General features: G+C 35.6%; 1 protein-coding gene across 1 annotated transcript in view; it reads right to left on the reverse strand.

The window, feature by feature from the left end:
• abcc8 (ATP-binding cassette, sub-family C (CFTR/MRP), member 8) overlaps positions 1-20,984 on the reverse strand; it is a 58,851-nt gene that overhangs the window by 26,762 nt on the left and 11,105 nt on the right. Inside the window, exons 7-21 of the mRNA XM_053642286.1 lie at positions 20,192-20,380; positions 18,630-18,794; positions 17,009-17,164; positions 13,645-13,779; positions 12,657-12,819; positions 12,524-12,564; positions 11,864-12,009; positions 9,051-9,159; positions 8,819-8,935; positions 7,879-7,951; positions 7,503-7,608; positions 4,094-4,126; positions 2,508-2,537; positions 1,335-1,433; positions 338-422 (exon numbers count right to left, since the gene is read on the reverse strand). Of these exons, the coding sequence (XP_053498261.1) occupies positions 338-422; positions 1,335-1,433; positions 2,508-2,537; positions 4,094-4,126; positions 7,503-7,608; positions 7,879-7,951; positions 8,819-8,935; positions 9,051-9,159; positions 11,864-12,009; positions 12,524-12,564; positions 12,657-12,819; positions 13,645-13,779; positions 17,009-17,164; positions 18,630-18,794; positions 20,192-20,380 (1,647 nt within the window). The remainder of the gene's footprint in view (positions 1-337; positions 423-1,334; positions 1,434-2,507; positions 2,538-4,093; positions 4,127-7,502; positions 7,609-7,878; positions 7,952-8,818; positions 8,936-9,050; positions 9,160-11,863; positions 12,010-12,523; positions 12,565-12,656; positions 12,820-13,644; positions 13,780-17,008; positions 17,165-18,629; positions 18,795-20,191; positions 20,381-20,984) is intronic.

A 20,984-nucleotide genomic window follows, 5' to 3' on the forward strand; every position in this document is an offset into this window, starting at 1 on the left:
TGAAACATGGTCTTTTTCGATTTTGAGAGAATTTGAACAATTTTCCCAAGAAAAATGGGCATAGCCGAGATACAGACATATCCGAGAAGACTTACAGCTGTGGTAAATAGAAAACTCTGAATGTAGCTACAAAGGGCAGATGATTACTGAAAAGCAATCGATATAAGCTTTCACACAACATGAGACTGCAACACTTAAGTGCACAATATTATGATTGTACATTACATTTTCTACTAGGAAAGTACGCTGACTGTCACAAAAAGTTTGCATTATATCTGAGTCTTTATGGTTTACTGTGGGGGGTGTAGCAGAGTGTTGTGATTAACAGCACACTCACCCTTTCACCAATCTCTGTCTGGTCCCCCTGTGGTAGGATGTCGATATCTGGCTGAAGGGAGCATGCCTCGATCACTGTCTTATACCTGTACAAACAACACACTCAGTGCTGCTGTCCGCACAACACAGTATTTATTCACAAAAAAGTCATTCCTATTTTCTTCAATATGATGCTTTGTTGACTGATGAGTAGTATGAAATTTTCCACCCTACTATTAAATATGATAATAACGAACAAATAAAAAACACTAGCATCAAACTGTTGATAATAACAAGAAAATGTCTTGATCTAAATCATCCATTCTAGCATATTAAATTGTGCCACTCCTAAAGACAGACTGATTTTGTCACTTCTTTTAGGTGCACCCAGGCCAGCATATTTACTGAAAGAGCAAGAGAGATGGAAGGGGGAGGCATTTCTGAAATATGATTGCATGATTGTTAAAGCAATTTACAGATGAACTAGAGATGAGCCAGAGTGACCTATACCGAATAATAAAAAGAGAGACAGACTGACAGAGAAAGAGGGAAAGAGAGAGAAGGAAAGACATGGTAAACACTTTAGCTCATTTTAGCTTAATTTCACCACAGTAACAGAAGGCCGGAAGTTGCTTAATGTCTTTTGAAAGACAGTCCATTAAAAACACAGACTAGTGACAGCACCATAATAAAACTGAATGAGTCATTCAAAAACATTTGGAGGACTGATAAGAGAAAACCCTGCCAGCGGTACCCAGATGGATAAACAGCAACATATGGTGTGTCAATTTGTGTTCTTAAGGCATTCGTGGTACAAAGCCGGGTCTGAAATCTACAGAACAAAACACAGAGATATCACTAAGCACTCGAATGCACCAGCATAATCCAAATGTCATTATGACCTTTTGAACTATAAAATGAGGAACAGAGACTCTGAGGAGGGTAAATGAAAGCTTCCACCAGCAAAACTTGAACAAATAAAATGACTGAGTGCCACAAGAGATTAATGCAAGTTATACCTTTGTTTGATCAGAGGCATCTCAAAGGTGATGTTCTCTACCACAGAGGCATTAAGAAGCCAGGGCTTCTGGGAAGCGTATGCAACAGCACATCTTTTCCTGTCAGAGAGAGAGAGAGAGAGAGAGGGAGGGGGAGAGAGAGAGAGAGAAGCTACTCTGCCACCATCAGCCTGCACATGTAGTCTATCTGCAATGGGACTCTTATTTTAGTAATGTATGTTTATCATGAGTCAATTCAGATTAGCCTGATCCAAACCCTTCAATATTCTGTTTATGTATTAGGCTAGGATTAGCTGTTTGGGTAAACAATTAAATTTTAAATGAGTAAATATTGTAATTTAAATGCTGCTTTTTAAATTCTAAATATACATGAATAAATTCTTACTGGGCAACATATTTGTTATTATGGAATGAGTGGCTATGCCTCATGAATAATTATCATACTGCCATTCTGCTGATGCCAGAGGTGTAGGTTTCAATTCAGATTAAATATAATAGTACTTCAATGATTGGTGGGTTGACTGATTAATTGATTGATTCTTTCATATATCTTCAGTATGTGCTTTATCCTGGTCATGGTTGCGTTGGATCCAGAGCTAATCCTGGGAACACTAGCATGAGGTGTGGACACACCCTCGATGGAATGACAGTCCATCCCTGGGCACTATGCACTCACACATTCACACATAGGGACAGATTAGTGTAGCCAAATTCACCTGCTGGTTTGTTTTTGGGGAAACCAGAGAACTCCGAGGAAACCCACACTGACAAGGAAGTACATGCAAAACTAGACACAGACAGTAACTTGAGATCAGGATCAAATTGGGAGACCTGGAATTGTATGGTGGCAATGCTACCTGTGGTATATGACCTAACCCTAACATGAAAACAGGCTCTAGGCTGGTTTTCAGTTGTATTCTGTACATGAATGCAAAGAAAGTCTATAATATAATATATAAATATAAACTGTAATTTTTTACAAGAATATAAAAAAAGTAAAGCCAAACTGAACACCCATAGTCAATCATAACAGTACAGTAAAAGGACAATGGAAGAAACACTTCAACCCCCAAATCTACATTTATGGCTGATACTCAAAACTACTGTAAATAAAATCACATCTTATTTATACATTTCTTATGTGTTTATCTGTGAGAGTGTGTGTATACATACCGGAATTCTTCATCACCGGGCACATCTGGACTAAAAATAAAAGTGTGCACACACACACACACACACACACACACACAAACACACACACACACACACACACACATACACACACACACACACATATATATATATATCATTATGCCCAAATTTGTCTGAGTGACTCATCAATAAGGCTAAGATGAGAAAAGTACAGTATACTGTTCACGATAATTTATCGTAAATCACAATATTGAAATGATAAGGGTTTGGTAAGCTAAAATCTGATTTCAGGTGTGATTTGAAATTAGGTTTAGATCCACATCATGGAAAATGTTTCGTTTGAGAGGTGTCCTCGTTTGCAAGCCCTAGAGCCTTAAAATGTCATACAGCCAGAAACAGCCGGCTGCTACTTAGTATTTTCAAAGAGGCACAGGGCACACGCACACACACACACACACACACACACACACACACACACACACACACACACACACACACACACAGTACTTGCTGAAAGAGGATGAGTACAGTCTCAGGTTAGGGTCATAGAGGGTATGATGAATAAAGAACCTAGCAGTCTATTTTCAAAGCTCTTTGGCAGTTCTTTAAACCACTTAAAGGCCTACTATCTGAAGCATTTTATATCAATACAGCAGCACTATATTAAAAAAATCTATGAGCAAGGTCATGTTAGTGGTACACCAATTTCATGAGGTTATAAAAGAACTAACTAAATCAGCTAATGAATGAATAAATTGTGGTGGTCTGGAAAAAACTTGCCAGATGTCAGTTTTGGCCAACATGTATTCTTCCTCAATGTTACAATACATTAAGAAACCATAAATATATTTAACCAAAACAACATGGAAGTGGATTTATTTACTATTAACCTTTACTTGGCTATATTTCTACAAAGATCATGCTGGGTAAGGTATCATTTAAAAAAATGGTGGTTAAAAGCAGTCAGTCTGCCTACAGAAATGTAAAACCTTGCTAGCTAAGTGTGATTTCCTCACACAGAGAATGTTACGCTTTGATCAAGTTGTGGTATATCGATGTGCTGTAGTGAAATGGACATAAGCCTAATTATCAGATATCGGCTGTCAAAATATCGCTGCAGTCAAACTGAAAAAAAAATTAGGTTTGCAATTCGCAAAAATTCAGGAAAGGCTGTAGCTTTCAGAAATAACAGAAAATGTAAAAATTTTCTATTATATTCTCCAAGACTTAGGACCGTTACTAACCCAGCTTTTCCAAAATACTCCATTGTATTGTTGAATAGACAGGAGAGGAGGAGGTGAGAGTAAGACTGCAGCTGAGCACACACTGCTTGAGTGGTACTAGATTTGGGACTTAGCCAGGTTATTACAGAGACCAGCAGCGGCAATCAAAGAGAGAAGATTACAACCCTCCATAACCCACCAGAGAGAAACGTGCTGCAGCGCATAATGCTCAAGTACATACACACACACACACATGTAAAAACACAGGAAAGCAGCGCTGTCATAGTATATATCAACTGAAATTAAACCCTATGCCAGAAAAAACATACACAAAAACATTTATCATATACAGTATTTGTTAGCAAATGAATACAGGATGTGTACCTTTCATCTCCCTCTGAATCCAGCTTTGGAATACTGTAATGAGATTAAATGAGAAACATTTTCAGCACACATTATAAGTAATCACATCAATAATTATAATTATTGTGGAGGAGATGAATGGCTTCTGTTTAGTTCTAATCGAATGAATAGCTCCAAATTGTTAATACCCAAAAAACTTTCAACCTCCATGTGGGTGGTTACAGATATTATGGACAATTAAAGCTATGAGCTCAAACATATAAATATAACAAGTTTTTATATTTTTAAGTCATCAACAATTTGAATTCAGTGAATTAGAGGAAAAGCAGGTCCTAGTTGAAAAGGTTCGTTTCTCTGATAAATAACATGAACAGTAATTAGTATCATAAACACTACTTCATGTGAACGTTTACTGATTCCACATGTTGGGCCTTTTTCATAGTTGGTGGCATAAAACCTAGTTATGTTATGTGTATTCAGAGTCTGGTTACACAGATAATTAAATGATTTTCTGGGAACCCCCATTCAGATTATGCAAATAATCCAAGGTTGCCAGTTTTTTTTTCTTGTGTCCAATACAGGGGATTTTAATAGAAAATGTGGACTAATGAAGCAAATAGCATTTTTTCTTTGCTGTTAAATGTATTATAATGTAATTTTTTTTATAAATAAAAAAATTAGAAAAGACTCAAATTTATTAGAAAAGATCTAATATTTGAATAATCTAGTATCCTGACAATATACTGCTGCATGAATAATGCTAGTATTAATTCTCACATCAATCACAATGCAGATTTGATTTAAGGTTATAACATGGCTTCCACCCTTATTATTCAGCAGCTAATGAAATAGCACTTGATCCGACATTTCCCATTATTTTGCATTTGGCTTTTTGTTTTGTTCTCTGACATTAAACGTTTACACAACTTTATGTAGCCACAAGATATTAACGCGAGGTCATGAAATTGTAATGTATGCCTGCGATTTTATTCAGGTTACTCAGGTTGCCTTTGTTTTATCTTAGATTTTGTTTTAATTTCTGAAACAATATATTTGAGATATACACAAAAACAGAGGAAATCAGGATGGAGGCAAATACTATTTCACAGCACTGTAAGTGTAGTCAGGCGCGTAAGCTGAGCCCACATTCTTAATAGACTTCTAAACAGACTGTCTCCATATTTTTTTTTCTTGCATGTGAGGGCTAATTGCTTAAAAAATTTGAAAGTTGGTCAAAAAGTTTTTTTATATTGTAAAACTTGCCTCAGGTGTTATCACTGTTTGCAGGACTACCAGACCGATAAAATATAAAACTTTCTGGCTATCTAACATGTGACCAGGCTAGTTTGCTGTTACTAGCCAAGGGGAAGCACAACTAAGCTATCATTGTATGGGTTTAGCTGCTGCAGTGCCATGTAAAATACATTAGCTGTCCTTATGCTCTGCTCTTACAGTATCATGTTCATATAAACTGGAACTCATATAGACATTTACACACCTTGTTTTCGTGCTCAACATGAGAGGATGTTAGTGTTTCAGTTTCAACCCCTTTACTGGTAAAAAAAAAATCGGCATATATCTATTTTCCCACACTAACTGACTGTGCGAGCTATCGTTTGGCAGAATTAAGCAACCACTAAGAGACGAGTATGAAACCCTGTCTGACTGGTATCGCCTCCGTTCACTGAAGATAATATACAACACTCTGTTCACTGAAAATACAAAATTACAACACTGCGGTCTTCTTTTACTGACGTTCAAGTTATGTAGTAACAAACCACTCCAAGAGGAGAATTATTTGGGGCTAAAGAAAAAATCTACAGCCCATAATGCCCAGGCCTGAGTGTAGTTCATAATTTTGCATAGGAAATTCAGTCCTCAAGAGAAGCAATGTCTCTGTTTAACTCTGCTCTGAATTCTCATCTACACTATATGAAAAAAACTTTGTTGTTGACTTTAAGGATACTATTAATTAATTAACATTTAATGAACAAATTTAATAATGCTCCTCATTCAAACTGATATAAAGCAAGAAAGATGGATTTAACTTCAAAGTCAGAATCATGTATCTTCCTAAACACTCACAAAAACAGTAAAACACTGCAAATTTAGGTAGACATGCTTAGCTGTAAACACATTTAAATGATTAACCTTTGTTAAGCAGCATTTAGCAGAAAAGTTATGTCAGTAAGCTTTCATCTTTATAGTGCCATCATTATGTTGCTTTACAGACGAGAAATGAGACTGAGGCAATCTATCACAATTAAAAGAAAGTTCAGAAATTAAACTTTGATCAATGATGTAGACAGACATGGAAGGTTTCCTGCTACATCCCAGATTCACAGATTGTCCCCTGCAACCATCTGAAGACCATTTCCTTTTGAAATATAAGAACACACCAATATAACACGGGCCACAAAGTCACATAAGCACACACAAACAGTTATAATTAGTTACTGAGTATCAGACAAAGAGGCTATTTTGAATACAAAATCTCCTCTAAAAAGCATTTTAGGGTATTGCAATTACAGAGAATGGTAAACTGTTGGTCTTCAAAAGTCCAGCAAAAACAATCTCCAGTTTTATCCTGATTTTGTAGTTTGCATTATAAACTAAGAATGTGAGGTACAGAGTTACAGATGCACTGAATATAGTGTTATCTAATATTTCTCATTATGAGATTACTGTAAAACAAAAAAGGACTTTTAAACCTATTTACATGCTTTCCTTATTTACAGCTTCACATTATTATTGTAGATAATTTTGTTTACTTTAAGCTTTTATTAAAAAAAAAAAGCAAATTCATTTGCCAGTAGAACAAGGTTTAGATCTTATTTGATTATCATATCATAATGAGAAGTAGTAGATAGAGCATACATACATTATACTGTATTCTAAATATTTTGTCTTTATATATATATATAATTTCTTGCAGTGTAAACATATTTATCTCATGTTTTTGCAGATCTCTGCAGAATAAAATATCAGCAAATGAATCACAAGCTCAGGTTTTAGATAGCTATACCGGAAGAAATAAAATATTGCACAAAATATAATGTATACATGAACTTGCTTTAAATTCAGGTGCTGCTAATGATGCATACACAATTTCTCATTTCTAAGTGAGCACATAAATAAATGCACCCACATTCAACTGAATGAACGATCCATCGAATGATCCATCGATTCCAACTTTTCAATTACCAGAGCTTTGCGAATTTCAATTTATTTAAAGCCTACCTTTCTATTCTCAGTGAGCTGCACTCAGTTAAACATTTGCACAGTCAAGACCAATTTCAGCCCTGTTATTTAAGAGTCATGTTTGAGAAGGGCAGTAACAAAAATAGGCAAAAAGTCAAAAGGATGAAATAAACGTTGATTTGTTGCAAGATGTGTTTGACATGCACTACTGTAGGTGCTGCATATGTACCTGTTCCACGTCACAGTGCCAGAGATCCTTTGCATCTCCCCCAGTGCAGCCAGTAACAGAGAAGATTTTCCACAGCCCACCTGACCCACTATCATAGTCAGCTGACCTGGTGGGAAACACACACACACACACACATACACACACACACACACACACACACACACACACACACACACATGCACACAAAAGCACACACATACACATCCACCCACCCCTCCCCACACACGCACATGCACAAGCGTGGGCGCGCACACACACACACACACACACACACATACACACACACACATACACACAAACAAATAAGGAAAAAGAACATACATTTGACCCATTATCATGATGTACTGCAATTTTATAGACATTTTTGGAAACTCACCGAATGGAATCTTTATGTTCACACTGGAGAGTGTGGGTGCTCCATCAGTCCAGCTGAAATATCCATTGTTTATCTGTCAAAATCGTCACACAACAAATTACCCTCAACTCCAAAATTCTTATGTAATAATTTATACAAAGGATGTTTGCATAACACATAGTTTGTAAATTGTAGTGGGGTATTCATGCAATTGTGACATCGAATAAGTCATTTTATTTTATATACTTCAAACAGACAAACCATATACAACAAGGTTTTTAACTTGGACATTGTCATATGGTAACATACTATTTAGAGTATTTGTGGATTTTTTGTGGCTTTAAAGAAAATCTGCACAGTCCTCCTCTTTCATACAATAACGTACAATAAATGATCCACACTACCCAATTTGGCAAGTGAATTTCCCAGAAAAAAAATCTTCTGTTGATTTGCATTGGAGGTGATATGACTACCTCACATAAAGCTGTGCATGTATTTTGTTCAGATAAACGACACATAAATGTTCAGTAGCCATTCCTATTCCTATAGATAACAATGATGAGTTTTAGCACACACATTTATAGAAAATGTGAAAATTCCCTCCTCCAACTAAAATATTTCTTTATTGACTTTGAAAGAAAGTAAGCATAGACCAATTTGAAATGTGAAAAAGCTGAAAATTTAATCTATTAAATAAAAGTAGTGTTCAAAAAAACTAGTTGTGAAAAGTCAAATGCTACAAACGCAATGTCTATCTCTGCTTCAGCAGTGACAAAAATATTCAATGTTTAATAGGCCTATGTAATGTTGTTATATGGAAACTGCTCAAATATATTTCTATATGAAGACATTTAACACAAACTCTTTGAGTCAAATGGCATATCAGTGGAAATTAATATCACTGAAAACAAATGCTTCATGAATGATGATCTAAAAAATTCCAGCAATCCATCTGGCTTACTTTGATGCAGATATCTTCATCCTCCACTGCTGCTGCTTCGATGTACTGCTCACTCTTTAGCCCAAAGCTGTTCCACTCATCCCTCACCGGATGCTTACGGTTCACAACTTTCAGTGGCTATGAACACAGACATGGCATTTAGACACAGCAAGGACTACTCTGAGTCTTTTAAAGTGTTTATATATAAAGTGGGAGAATGAAGGACAGGGAAGGAATTAGAGTGACTCCTCACAAGGGCTTGGTAATTGCTGTGGTTGGTGGAGATGGCTGGAATGGTGGCCTTAGGCTCTTGCTCTTCTCCAATCTCATCACTTGAGAAGAACTCACTTAGCTTCTGCACACTAAGCCAAACAAGTATTTTAAGAGAGTTAATGTGGTCCTGTTCTCTTATAATCAATTAATTTAGAAAATAAGGATGCATAGTTCCTCAACAGTACATCACAATGTCCTCTCTTTTACATTTTTGTATATATCTCGCCCAAGTAGGACTTACAGCTCCTCTTAGTGCCAGCCCTTCAAAATAATAGTGTAATTTAATAAACCCTTTCTCAGCACAACTGACAAGCAGAGAACGAGGGAGGCAAATGACACACTATTATTTCATTAGCCTGATGAGTAAAAGAAAGACAGCATTTTCTTTAAAAGATATTTCAACAGCATTGGGATTCAAAGCACTTTATAGAAGTAAGTACGTAAGTAAAATTTATTTATATAGCATGTTTCACACAGCAAAGCTGACCAAAGTGCTGCACAGAGTAAGGAAAGTAAAAAAGAAACAGAATTAGACCAAATAAAAACAGACAATAGACAATAGAAAAAATTGATAAAAAAATTGTTTAAACAATTAAAAATTTGATCAAAAAGCCTGGCAGAAGAGATATGTTTTAAGCCTATTTTTAAAAGTGGTAATAGAAGGTGCAAGGCGGATGTCCAGTGGCAGTTGATTCCATAGACGGGGGACAGCAACAGCAAAAGCTCTATCCCCCTTTGTTTTTAACTGGGAACGAGGGATATGCAAAAGAAACCTATCAGAAGATCTTAGACATCTGTTTGATGAATGTGGTTTAACAAGATCCTCGAGATAGGAAGGAGCTTGATTATTAAGAGTTTTAAAAACAAACATCAGAACCTTAAACTGAATCCTAAAACGGACTGGGAGCCAGTGAAGCGATGCTAAAATTGGGGTGACACAATCAAACTTCTTTGCCCTGGTCAACAGCCTTGCAGCTGCATTCTGAACCATCTGAAGACAAGCCAGAGATGACTGAGGAAGACCCAAGTATAATGGATTACAGTAATCTAAGCGAGAAATAATAAAAGCATGAATAACCTTCTCCAAATCCTGGAAAGACAAAAATGTTTTGAGTTTCGAAATAATCCGTAGTTGATAAAAACTAGTCTTAATGACTGAATTTATCTGCTTGGTTAAGCATAATTCTGAGTCTAGAATGAAGCCAAGGTTCCGAACCTGGGAAGAAATTGAGGGAAAGTGATTATGGAGCTCATTAATGAGACCATCTCTCAATCTCAGGGGGCCAAAAACAATTATTTCAGTTTTGTCAACCATTTTTTAGAACTTTTCCCCCATACACTTCTCCACAACAAACCTACATAGATGTGAATACAATAAAGATAAATCGAAAAAATGCCATGAATCCATATTCAAGAAAGATGTTCTTATATGTTCTTATACTGATTGCTTCTATTTTTGCTTTTGGAGTTAAATCAGATTTTTAGTTTCTAACATTCGGTTCAATTCAACTACATTTTATTTATATACATTGTAACAAAGCATCTTTACAGATATAGAGAATGTAGATTTAAATTTAGATTAATGAACTATCCAGAGGTGACAGCAAAAAGGAAAAACTCCCTGAGACTGCATGAGGAAGAAACCGTGAGAGGAACCAGATCGCAAATCTTCTGGGTGACACCGGATAGTGGGATTGTATGTCATTACTCTTCCTCAACTGTATACTATATAAAGCCAAAAGTGCGTTGAAAGACTGTTCAGTGTGAGCATCATGGTGTTTATGATTATGAACATCCATAAATCTTTCACTGATTGTAATACAATTGTTGTATATATGATCTTTTTAGGCAAATAGACATGGTCTACTTCTTACTGTATTCTGCCTAGTGCTAAAATAACAGCCGATAGGCCTATTCATTTAAATGCATCTATAAGTAGTAAAAATCATGTATACATTGTTTTAATATATTTAAAAATGTCATATTTATTACAAAACCTAAAGAATATCTAAAACCAGTTTCCCTGTATCCCCCAAGGGAAAAAGATCTCCACAATTTAATTACCACGATATATATTATCAAAGGGTTAGGTCAGGTTAAATTCTGTCCATCAATTAGAAGTTCTTTAAATGATATGTAACCACTGGTGCTACAAACCTGTCCTAGGACATGCACGGTTTTTTCTTTTTAATATTTTTACTTTCTCAAAACAGCGACAGTGTGCTACAAATATGTCATTTATGGTCTAAGCATTTTCTACATCCTTTGCTTTCATGAGGCACTGCATGAAGTTTCCATTTCTCTATTTAGAGTGCACCTGTGGCCTCAAAGAAATGCATATTCAGCACTCTACTGAAGCTGACAGGATTTATTGGACACTGCCAAAGGAAAATGGCAAGACCAGTTGATCTTAACCCACGCTGGCTCCCTGTATATTGTAAATCCAGAGCCTCAGAGCTGTTTATTGTGCTAGAATTGATTAATAATGCTACAAGATTGATTGCAGACTCTTTACGTTTATAAAACGACCTTTTAGAAGCAGAATTACTTTTTTTTGTGGGTGCAATACATGTACAGAGACAAATGTTTCTGGTCTACTTCTCTTGCATGAATAGACCTTTCCATCACAATCTGAGGTTTTGAAAGCAAAACCATTTTTATCACAGACAGATGTAATATCAGGAACCAAATATAGTTCATTTTTAAAACTTGCTACTTGGAACACAGTAAAAGATTCTTCGTGGCCAGCTATAGTAGCAATATATGGTAGTAGGCTGGCAATCAGTGACAAACCTGACAAGGGCTTTGACCGTGGAGCGAACCACACTGGACAGGAGGAAGAGAGGTGTGACCAGGATGTGGAAAAGGGAGAGCGAGGCGAATGCTACAGCTGGGGATAAATCTGCATCATCAGACAGGTGCACATGGACCACAAATGTCTGTGAGCAATGTGCACACACACACACACACACCCACACCCACACGCACACGCACACACACATGCACGCACACACACACACACACATTATAAATATTTAATGTTTTTGTTTATATGCCTGCAACTACAAATTAGATCTATTTAAGGAACTAACTAAAACACATAACATTTTTCACTGCTACCAAATGATGCCCCAGAGGCTGTTTCACACTGGTTTATGTAAGGATCCCCCCCCCAAATGCTGTAACACATACTGCTTTATAACACTGTAAAGATACATTGTTCTTAATATTATAATTTTTTTAGATGCTTGGTTGATTGTAGAGATTCTCTACATAAAAGTTATATAAACAACCCCTTACAGAAATCACCACAATAACAACAACTAGACATTTTTCTTTGATAAATTACAAAAAATGTTTCTAGGTGCTTTGGTATAAACCAGTCATAAACATTGAATTAAATACATTTGACACTCTGCCAGTATCCAGCACTTTCCAGAGAGTCATACTTACAGTAAGAACTGCTGCAATTGGTATAGCGGCATTCATGAATACTGAAAAATAATTTTAAAAATATAAGTGAGAGGTTTGTTTTCCATTTTGCCTGCACATGCGTAGGATTTGCAGTAGAAAACGTCTTCCTTACTAGAGATGGAGGTGTAGAGAGCAAAGGCCTGCAGGCTGGTCAGCTCTTTTCCCCTGGTCTCCTCCACACTGGAACAGAAGATGTGCTCCCACGAGTAGAGCTTCAGCAGCTTGATACCACGTAACAGCTCGTTGGTTTTTTTCAGCCGCTCACTGGAGTACTCCTACAGGGAGAGCATCAGAGTCATGCTCATATTTTATACTGTAAATGGGATGGTGGATGTAAAATAAACTAAACACTGAGATTTTCAGATTTTCATACACAATTATGTTTACATAGAGAGGTGAGGTAACATATTTATTACTGAGTCTCGATTGAAGCCATATTTGGGACTGAAATTGTTTACAGATTTCAGTGTCTGGAAAGATTACTCCATATTTGACTTTTTACATCTTTCTCTATGAAACAGCCTGTAGAAATGGCTTATGTACAGGTGCATCACGATATTAGAATATCGTGGAAAAGTCAGTTTTTCCCCCCGTAATTTAATTCAAAAAGTGGAACTTTTATATATTCTAGATTCATTACACATAAAGTGAAATATTTCAAGTCTTTTTTTTGTTTGTTTTAATCTTGATGATTACAGCTTACAGCTCATGGACATCCATGTATCTCAAAATATTAGAATAAAGAATTTATAATTGTATGAGCATATAGCATACTTATTATCTACAAGCAGTTTGTAAAGGTCAAATAAAGGTCAAAGCTATCTGGCAATGTAACACTTGAGACAACAGTGTGTACATTATGTAGACAGCAACATATCTTGAATTTATCCTGTTCACATCAGTCATAATCATTATAGAGATAATTCAGTTACATGAACTGAACTAATCCGAATAATTTAAGTTACTGATAAAATATAATACTATAAAATATATATATGATAAGGATAGATCTTTATTTAGATTTGAATTAATTCTTTTTTTATCTTTGCTATTTAAACGGGACATGGCAACAATTGGATAGCTCAGTAGAAATAACTCACCAGGGTAGTTTTTTGTGTTTGGGACAATTTGGTAGCCACAAAGTACTGCACAGGAGCCAGGAGGGCAATGATGGTTGCCCCGATCAAGGCACTTATTCCCAGAAGGTAGTAGAGCAGAATCACCCCCACTACAATCTAACACAGAGTAAAAGAATCTAATTTAGTCATTTTGGTTCATTTTCAGTGTTTATTTGGGAAACATTCAATTAATTCCAAGAATTCCAATATCACAATATTACTGATATATTTAATTATAAGAAAAGTTTAGTAAATGGGATGACTAATTGTGCACATATTGTTTTTAGCATTTCCAAAGGAAAGAAAAAGAAGAAAAACAAGACGCAGTTTTTCACTGCTTTCAAATGATACCCCAAAGACTGTTTTAGATGTTCTCTGTAATGTTTTGTTTGTTCTATGTAATGAGATACCCTCCCACCCCCATAACTGCTGTGAAATGAAAAATGGCACAGTATACGACCATAAATACACAGTGTTCTTCAACATATTATTTTATTTGAGATAATAGCTGGCAGGGGACTCTACAATACTGTGTGAGGAAATGCATTCCTGTTTCTTTACGATTCAGTAATAAATCAATTACATGCAAGTAGTGAGAGGTTTACTTATTAAAACTTAATGATGAATATTGATCAATTAATTAATAATTATTGTATAAGGTATAAAATACATTCATATAATAAATTAATATGTAGGTATAAGAGTATAAACTTCCCAATAAAGTTTTAATTTAAATAACATTTAATAATAAAACACACATTTTTGAAAAGCAGTGTCTCCCTAGGACTGTAGTTGATAGCATTAATTAATGAATATATTCATTCTCATGAATATCTTAACAAAGACTTAGAAAATAAATAGTGAAGTACATGTTAGGGATTTTGAATAATTTATAAACAAGACTTCAAATAAAACCTTAAAAGTGGTACATTTTCCAATCAGCTGTAGAAATCACTCCCATACATTCTTTAAAGCACACTAAAGTACTTAATGACTAGGATGGATTGTAGGACGCAGCCCAATCATTTCATTATCACCAGCCCTCATGTCCCTGGAGTATGTTCTGCGATGCAACACTAACAAATGAATAAATGACAGCTAGTTAAAATAGGTTATTATGAAGCAGTAGGTGGTGTGGCACTCATGGGCCCAGAAAGAGCTCTGCCAACATGATTGCATTACAGAACACCTTTTCCCCATTACACCACCAGCTCCAGGTTTTCCATTATGGGTTCAGGTGCAGGCTAGCTGAAATCAACTACATAGATGATTTAGTAGTGGAATTAGTAGTGAAATGGGAGACAGGGGTATACACCAGGGAGGTATTTGAACTTAGTCAATGTTGGTGAAACTCAAATGCATTCTAAATATCAATACATGCAGTTACCATCTAAATGTTGCTATATGGGATTGTTTACATTGTGGTTTGTGTTTGCCTAACATCAATGGTACTTATTGAAGCTTTGCTGTAAGCCTTCCAGCTTACAAATATAGGCATATAAAGATTTCAATTAAGGATTATTAAATTTACATTTATTCATTTGGCTGATGCTTTAATTCTAAGTGACTTGATACAAATGAACAGTAAAGGGGATAAGGGTCTTGCTCAAGGGCCTAAAATTGGTCTTGCTCAAGGGCCCAATTTTTACATGCACAACCTTCCAATCAATAGCCCAATGCCTAAAACACTGAGTCGCCACTGCCCAATTCTATGAAAGCTCCAAAAGCACAAGAGAGTTTTTTTGTTTTTATACAATGACTGTGTCTAGAATGTGTTTTTAAAAACCTACTTTGAGAAAGAATCACCAGTCAGTTGTTATAAAAGTGGGAGGTAAGACATAACTACTGTTCCCACTTACTGCTTAATAAGAGGAAATGGTAAGACTTTTACACAATTATACTCAAATTAAAAATAGCATGCAGTCACTTCTCATTGGAAAACCTCAGTGGAGGCACAGCAGAAACCAGATTAGGAGAAATTACATTTGATTGCTAAAAGGCCTTTGAGGGCACGACTATAAACCAGTGTGTTGCTGATGTATGTAGCAATTCAAATCATTGAAACCTCAAGAGAGGTAGGTGTGACAAACATTCAAGACAGCCATAAACGGTAAAGATTAAGAAAAGTGCTAAATGATATTTCATTAAACCACTGCGACAAATTCTCCATAATGTATGGCATGTGTGCCGTTTATGTTTCTAATTCAAAACGGTAAAGGCAATACCATGTAGGAAAAACTCCAAGTCAACTATTTGAATGAGGCACTGAGTATAGAAGTGATAAGAGTATCAGCCCAAAGCCATAGTGAAGGACTGAGTCAACAGAAGCACTCTTATAAGTCTGTTGTCTAAAAAGGCAGTCAAGAAGCCTGGAGAACAAAGATAATGCACAATTCTGCTTAGGAAAAAAAAGTAAACTGCATAAAAATAAACAAATGAATAATGGGTTTAAATTAACATATATAAAACTCTCAACTGACAGGTATGAATGTACTTGTAGGTATGTTAGACTTGAAAAATGGGAAATCAAGAGACAAAACAAATTGGCACAGAATAGCAATTAAATAAGGAAAGCTTAATCTTTGTGGAATTTATTAAGTGCTCATTCCCAGATCCTAATGGGACTAAAGGGGTGCTTAATTCAAGGCAGGAACACTTGAAGGGCAAACAAATTAAACATATAAATAAAAGACTCATAGACAGGGCTAGTATTAATTGTAAGAAATAAATATGTGGTGGGCTACATATTTGTGCTTAATTACATTGATATAAGTTTGGGATATTTCTGAGTAAATAAAACAACCTAGATTATTCCAATAAAAAATAGTTACTAAAATTTCTCAATTCACTAATTATGTAATAATAGATATTTATCAATCGACTTATATCGACTTCCTTGGTTATATTTCCAAATATTAGAATCTTTAAACTGAAATATATTATGATGTTCAAAGACCTTTCACTGGCAGTGAAAATTAGGAAGTCAACCAGCTGTCATTTGTTTTATTAACTGGAACAAAGCCAACACTTATGACACATTAAGATTTCAACACTGTGCTTGTTGACTCAAAAGCAGTAAATGAGTAATACCCCTGTGTATATTATACAACAATAATACGTTATCAAGAGAGTGTATTGCATCGGGATTACCTCTTTGTGCAAAGCTATTTTTTTCTGCCACCTTTGAAAAATATGTACAGCAAAATGGAATAGAAATATTGAATAGAAATGGAAAAGAAAAGTGCATTCAATGCTCCTGATAGAGGGGATATTAAGATGCAGCAACACATGATATGACACAGTAAGAATAACCAGTAAATACAAAGCAAGAGAACTTTGCACATACCTGTACTGGCATGGCCCACAGGTTGGGACACAGGAAGAAGAACCACATCAACTGGTTGGTGTCTATTGCAACTAGGTTACAGATTTGGCCCACTGTCATCTCCCCCATAGACATGTTGGAGGTGCACAGACGCATGATCTTATTGTAAATCTTCGTCTGCCGAACACATGACCACAAAGTCAGGAAAGGTAAGTAAATAAAAAGCAAATCCAACCTCTGTGGCCTATTATTTATATGAAGCTGCTTACAAACACACAGAAATACAGAAAGAATACATTGAATGTTTATGTTGGCATCTTACATAAACAAATTAATTAAAATTAAAAAAAGTCCATATAATACATGCTAGACCTGTTGTCCCTTAAGCGGTGACTGCAGAAGTTGCAAAAATCTTTGATTGTGACATTTTTCTATGTACAAAAGAAATTGCGATTTCAGAAAAACAGCATTTCCATGACATATGCCCTAATTTCAGAAACATAATTTTTCTGTAAATGTTAATGCACAGTTACTTTATATTTGATGAACCTTTACAAAAAAGAAAAAAAAAAAGGAATTGTGGCATGTACAAAATTATGAACACCTGTCTAGTTGGAAAGTCTCCAAATTTAATTAACTTGTTAGGTCTTAACTGTCTCATTAGGACTCGTTAGGCAGGTCAAGAATTGCAATTAGGAATTGTCAGTTGATGACAGTTCCAGAGTACAATAAATAAATTCTCTGACTCTTCAAACACCCACAACTATGAGCTCCTCTAAGCTACTGACTGAGAATCTAAAAATGAACGTAACTGATGCCTACAAACCAGAGGAAGTCTATAAAAAGCTATCCAGCTCACAGTTTCCACTGTCCGAAATGTCATTAAGAAATGGCAGCTCAAATCCGAGTAAGATCGGGAACACCAAGAAAATATTCAGATGGAACTGCCCATATGTTGGCCAGAAAGGCAAAGCCAAACCCCCATATAAGAGCAAAGGAAAACATCAAAATTCATGATTATCTACTTCAAGAAAGATAAGATGAAGCTGTTGAAATTGCCTTCACAGTCCCCTCACTTGAATATCATTGAAAATCTGTGCATAGATCTTTAATATTGCTGTACATGCAAGAACGCCCAAGAATATCTCAGAACTAGAAGTGTTCTGCAAGGAATGGAGGTTGCAAATTCCTATAACAAGAATATAATGACTACCAGATGGCTAAAAAAAGCTCTTGCAAGCTTGGATATGAGCCAAAGGGGCTATTTCTAAGTTCTGACTTAGTAGTGTGTCCAAATTTTTTAAAGTAAATCTCTCTCTCTCTTTCTCTCTCATAATATATAAAAATAATAAAGTAACTATTATATAACTACTATAAAGTAACTATAATGTGCATTAACATTTGCAGAAAATTTTTATTAAAAAAAATAAATAACTTGTTGCCATGGTGTTGACTTCAAAAGAATATGTAATTTTTTCCAGGGGTGCACAAACATTTGCACAAAAATGTAGGCCATTACATTACTAGCATTAATTACCAGAAAAGTACATTACTAAACAATATATGGAAGATTACTAGATATTAAATTAGATATAAAATTTTATGTACTGCATGTTTTGCATGTACACAAGTTTATATATACCTGCATGGCTCCTCTCAGGTTGATGCCAGTTTGTATCGCTGCATAATAGGAGGCTTGTAGAAATGTCCTCTGAAGAAGCAATGCAAAGAACAGCAACACAGCCAGTACATAGGCATTAGCAAGAAATTCCTGCGAGGAGATGAAATAGACCCCCAATAATTGTGCCTGAAAAAAGAATAAATACATACATCTCAGGTTGAGAGTACTGGTGCCATTATTTGCATTTCAAGGTCAATATTTATTTAGCTTATTTTATTTTATTTATTATTTGCTTAGTAATAATAAATAAAACTGCACATATATAGACAATCATTAAAAGTAATCTTGAAAGAAAGAAAATGGCTGAACCTGAATAAAAATTGAAACTGAATGCACTCTATACTTCTGCTTTAGATATAGCAAAAGAAAGAAAGCCTGCAGAAAATAAGTAAAAGGGGGATAAACTCAAACCTATTTTCCAAAAAGGTAATATATACACACATGCAAAGTGTTAATCAGAAAATCATTTACTCTTTTTCATAATTAGGTCTATTCACATGTTCAAACACTTAAATGTCCTTTTCACAGAATTATTTATCCCTTAATTCGTTAATCCCTTAAAAGGGCAGGGGGTACTTAAAAATAGGGTTTGCCAAAGTATTAGCCACTTCCTTTGTCAGTAGGGTGTCTTTCCTAATGTAAAGAAATTGTTTTATTTATACCACTTCAAATGCAAAATATGATCAATTTAGCAAAGATATAATAAAAGGTCTTAATAAGACCTGCAGCCTGCAGCCATAATCAAACATTCAAAGGAAGGTGAAGTCAACCGCAAAGGAGACAATAGGAGTTACCACAACTGAATTAGGAAATAGAGCTGTTAATAATTCAGACCTGTCCTGTTTTGCTATGTCTCACCAGACAAATGCATATGATAGAACATCATTCTTCAGAAAATACAGTAATCACATTTGGTGTATATCTGTCTGAGTCACTATTCTAATTGTTTTAGATTTTCCAAACCATTAGTGTAATGTTTATTATAGTAACGAACCAAATTATTTGAGTCTGTGAAAGCCATTCTATGGGTGAGCACAGGAAGCTAACATGTATACTGTGCAAGATACTGTCACATCACAGTTGCAGGAGAGATAACCTTTGTCGAGACTTTGAGAGAGATTATTGATGTTAGATTGATCATGATATTATATCGGGTACATTAACAAGGAGAAATCCGAGAGCCTGCCACCGTTCTATTCATCCAGTAAATATTTGATGAAGATGGAGGAGAGGATGTCCTGGAAGTGAAATGCAGAACTGAAGCATCTCCGCAAGCTGAATGAGAGCAGATGCTGCAATCTAATCAACCTTACAAAGACCCTCTCAAAGGTGGGGGTTGCTTGACCCTGAAGTCAGCACCAGGACAATCAGCAAAAGAAATAAGAACAGGTTATTCAGCAAGAAAAGGGCCAATTAGCAGCACTGCAGCACAGTGATTAACAATGTAAATCAAAGTAAGTAAGTATGTGTAAGTGCGGTTATTGCGTGCCAATCTGTGGAACATATCGTTGAGAAGCTCTTACCGGTGCCTGGATGGTGTGGTTCTTCTTGCTGATGTGGTGCACAATACCCGAGATGCACAATGGCCCAGCAAAACCCAGAAGGTCAGCCAGGAAACGGAAGGTAATGCTCAGGATCAAGGGCTTCCCAAAGGCCTCACGTAGAGCCCTCCAGATCCATTGAGGTCCCTGCCGCTGAAGGCCATCAGGCCTCTTTTACAGAGAAAGACAGGTAAATAGACATAAAGAGAATGAGACAGAATAGGCACTCCCAGAAGACCTTCTAACAGAGCTGTAATCAAACACAAAGAGCAAAATGCTTCTGCAGAGTGAAGGTGGTTTATGTGTAAAGCGTAAGGAAGTCATTTTCTGGTAATGCAGTACAATAGCAGTTTTAGTTAATAACATAAAATTCCTGTATATGGAGGCTTTTTTGTGTCTGAAGGCTGTTCATTTCACAGAAACTTATTACTATGCGTTAATAATAAATGACATCATTCAATCCTTACTTCTCTGCTGTCTCATACCTATATTACAGTACAGTATTGTACTTCAGAATAATGGTCTCATGTAGAATGATAGTTACTTTTATAAAATAATGTAATTATTATAAAAGTCACATTCAAAATACAAATGAATCTCTACAAATTAATTAATGATTTGGTTGAACTATGTTATGACATTTCTTTAGTTTTAAATTTTCAATTTCCTTTATCAATATATTGTTCTACAAATATATAAACATTGTTGTACTGTTGTACCACCACAAACATAAGCAAGTTTCATTGCTTCTACAAAGATTTTGCTCTACAAAAAT

This window comes from Ictalurus furcatus, chromosome 14 (assembly GCF_023375685.1).
Source record: "Ictalurus furcatus strain D&B chromosome 14, Billie_1.0, whole genome shotgun sequence".
In the NCBI taxonomy this organism is placed as follows: Eukaryota; Metazoa; Chordata; class Actinopteri; order Siluriformes; family Ictaluridae; genus Ictalurus; species Ictalurus furcatus.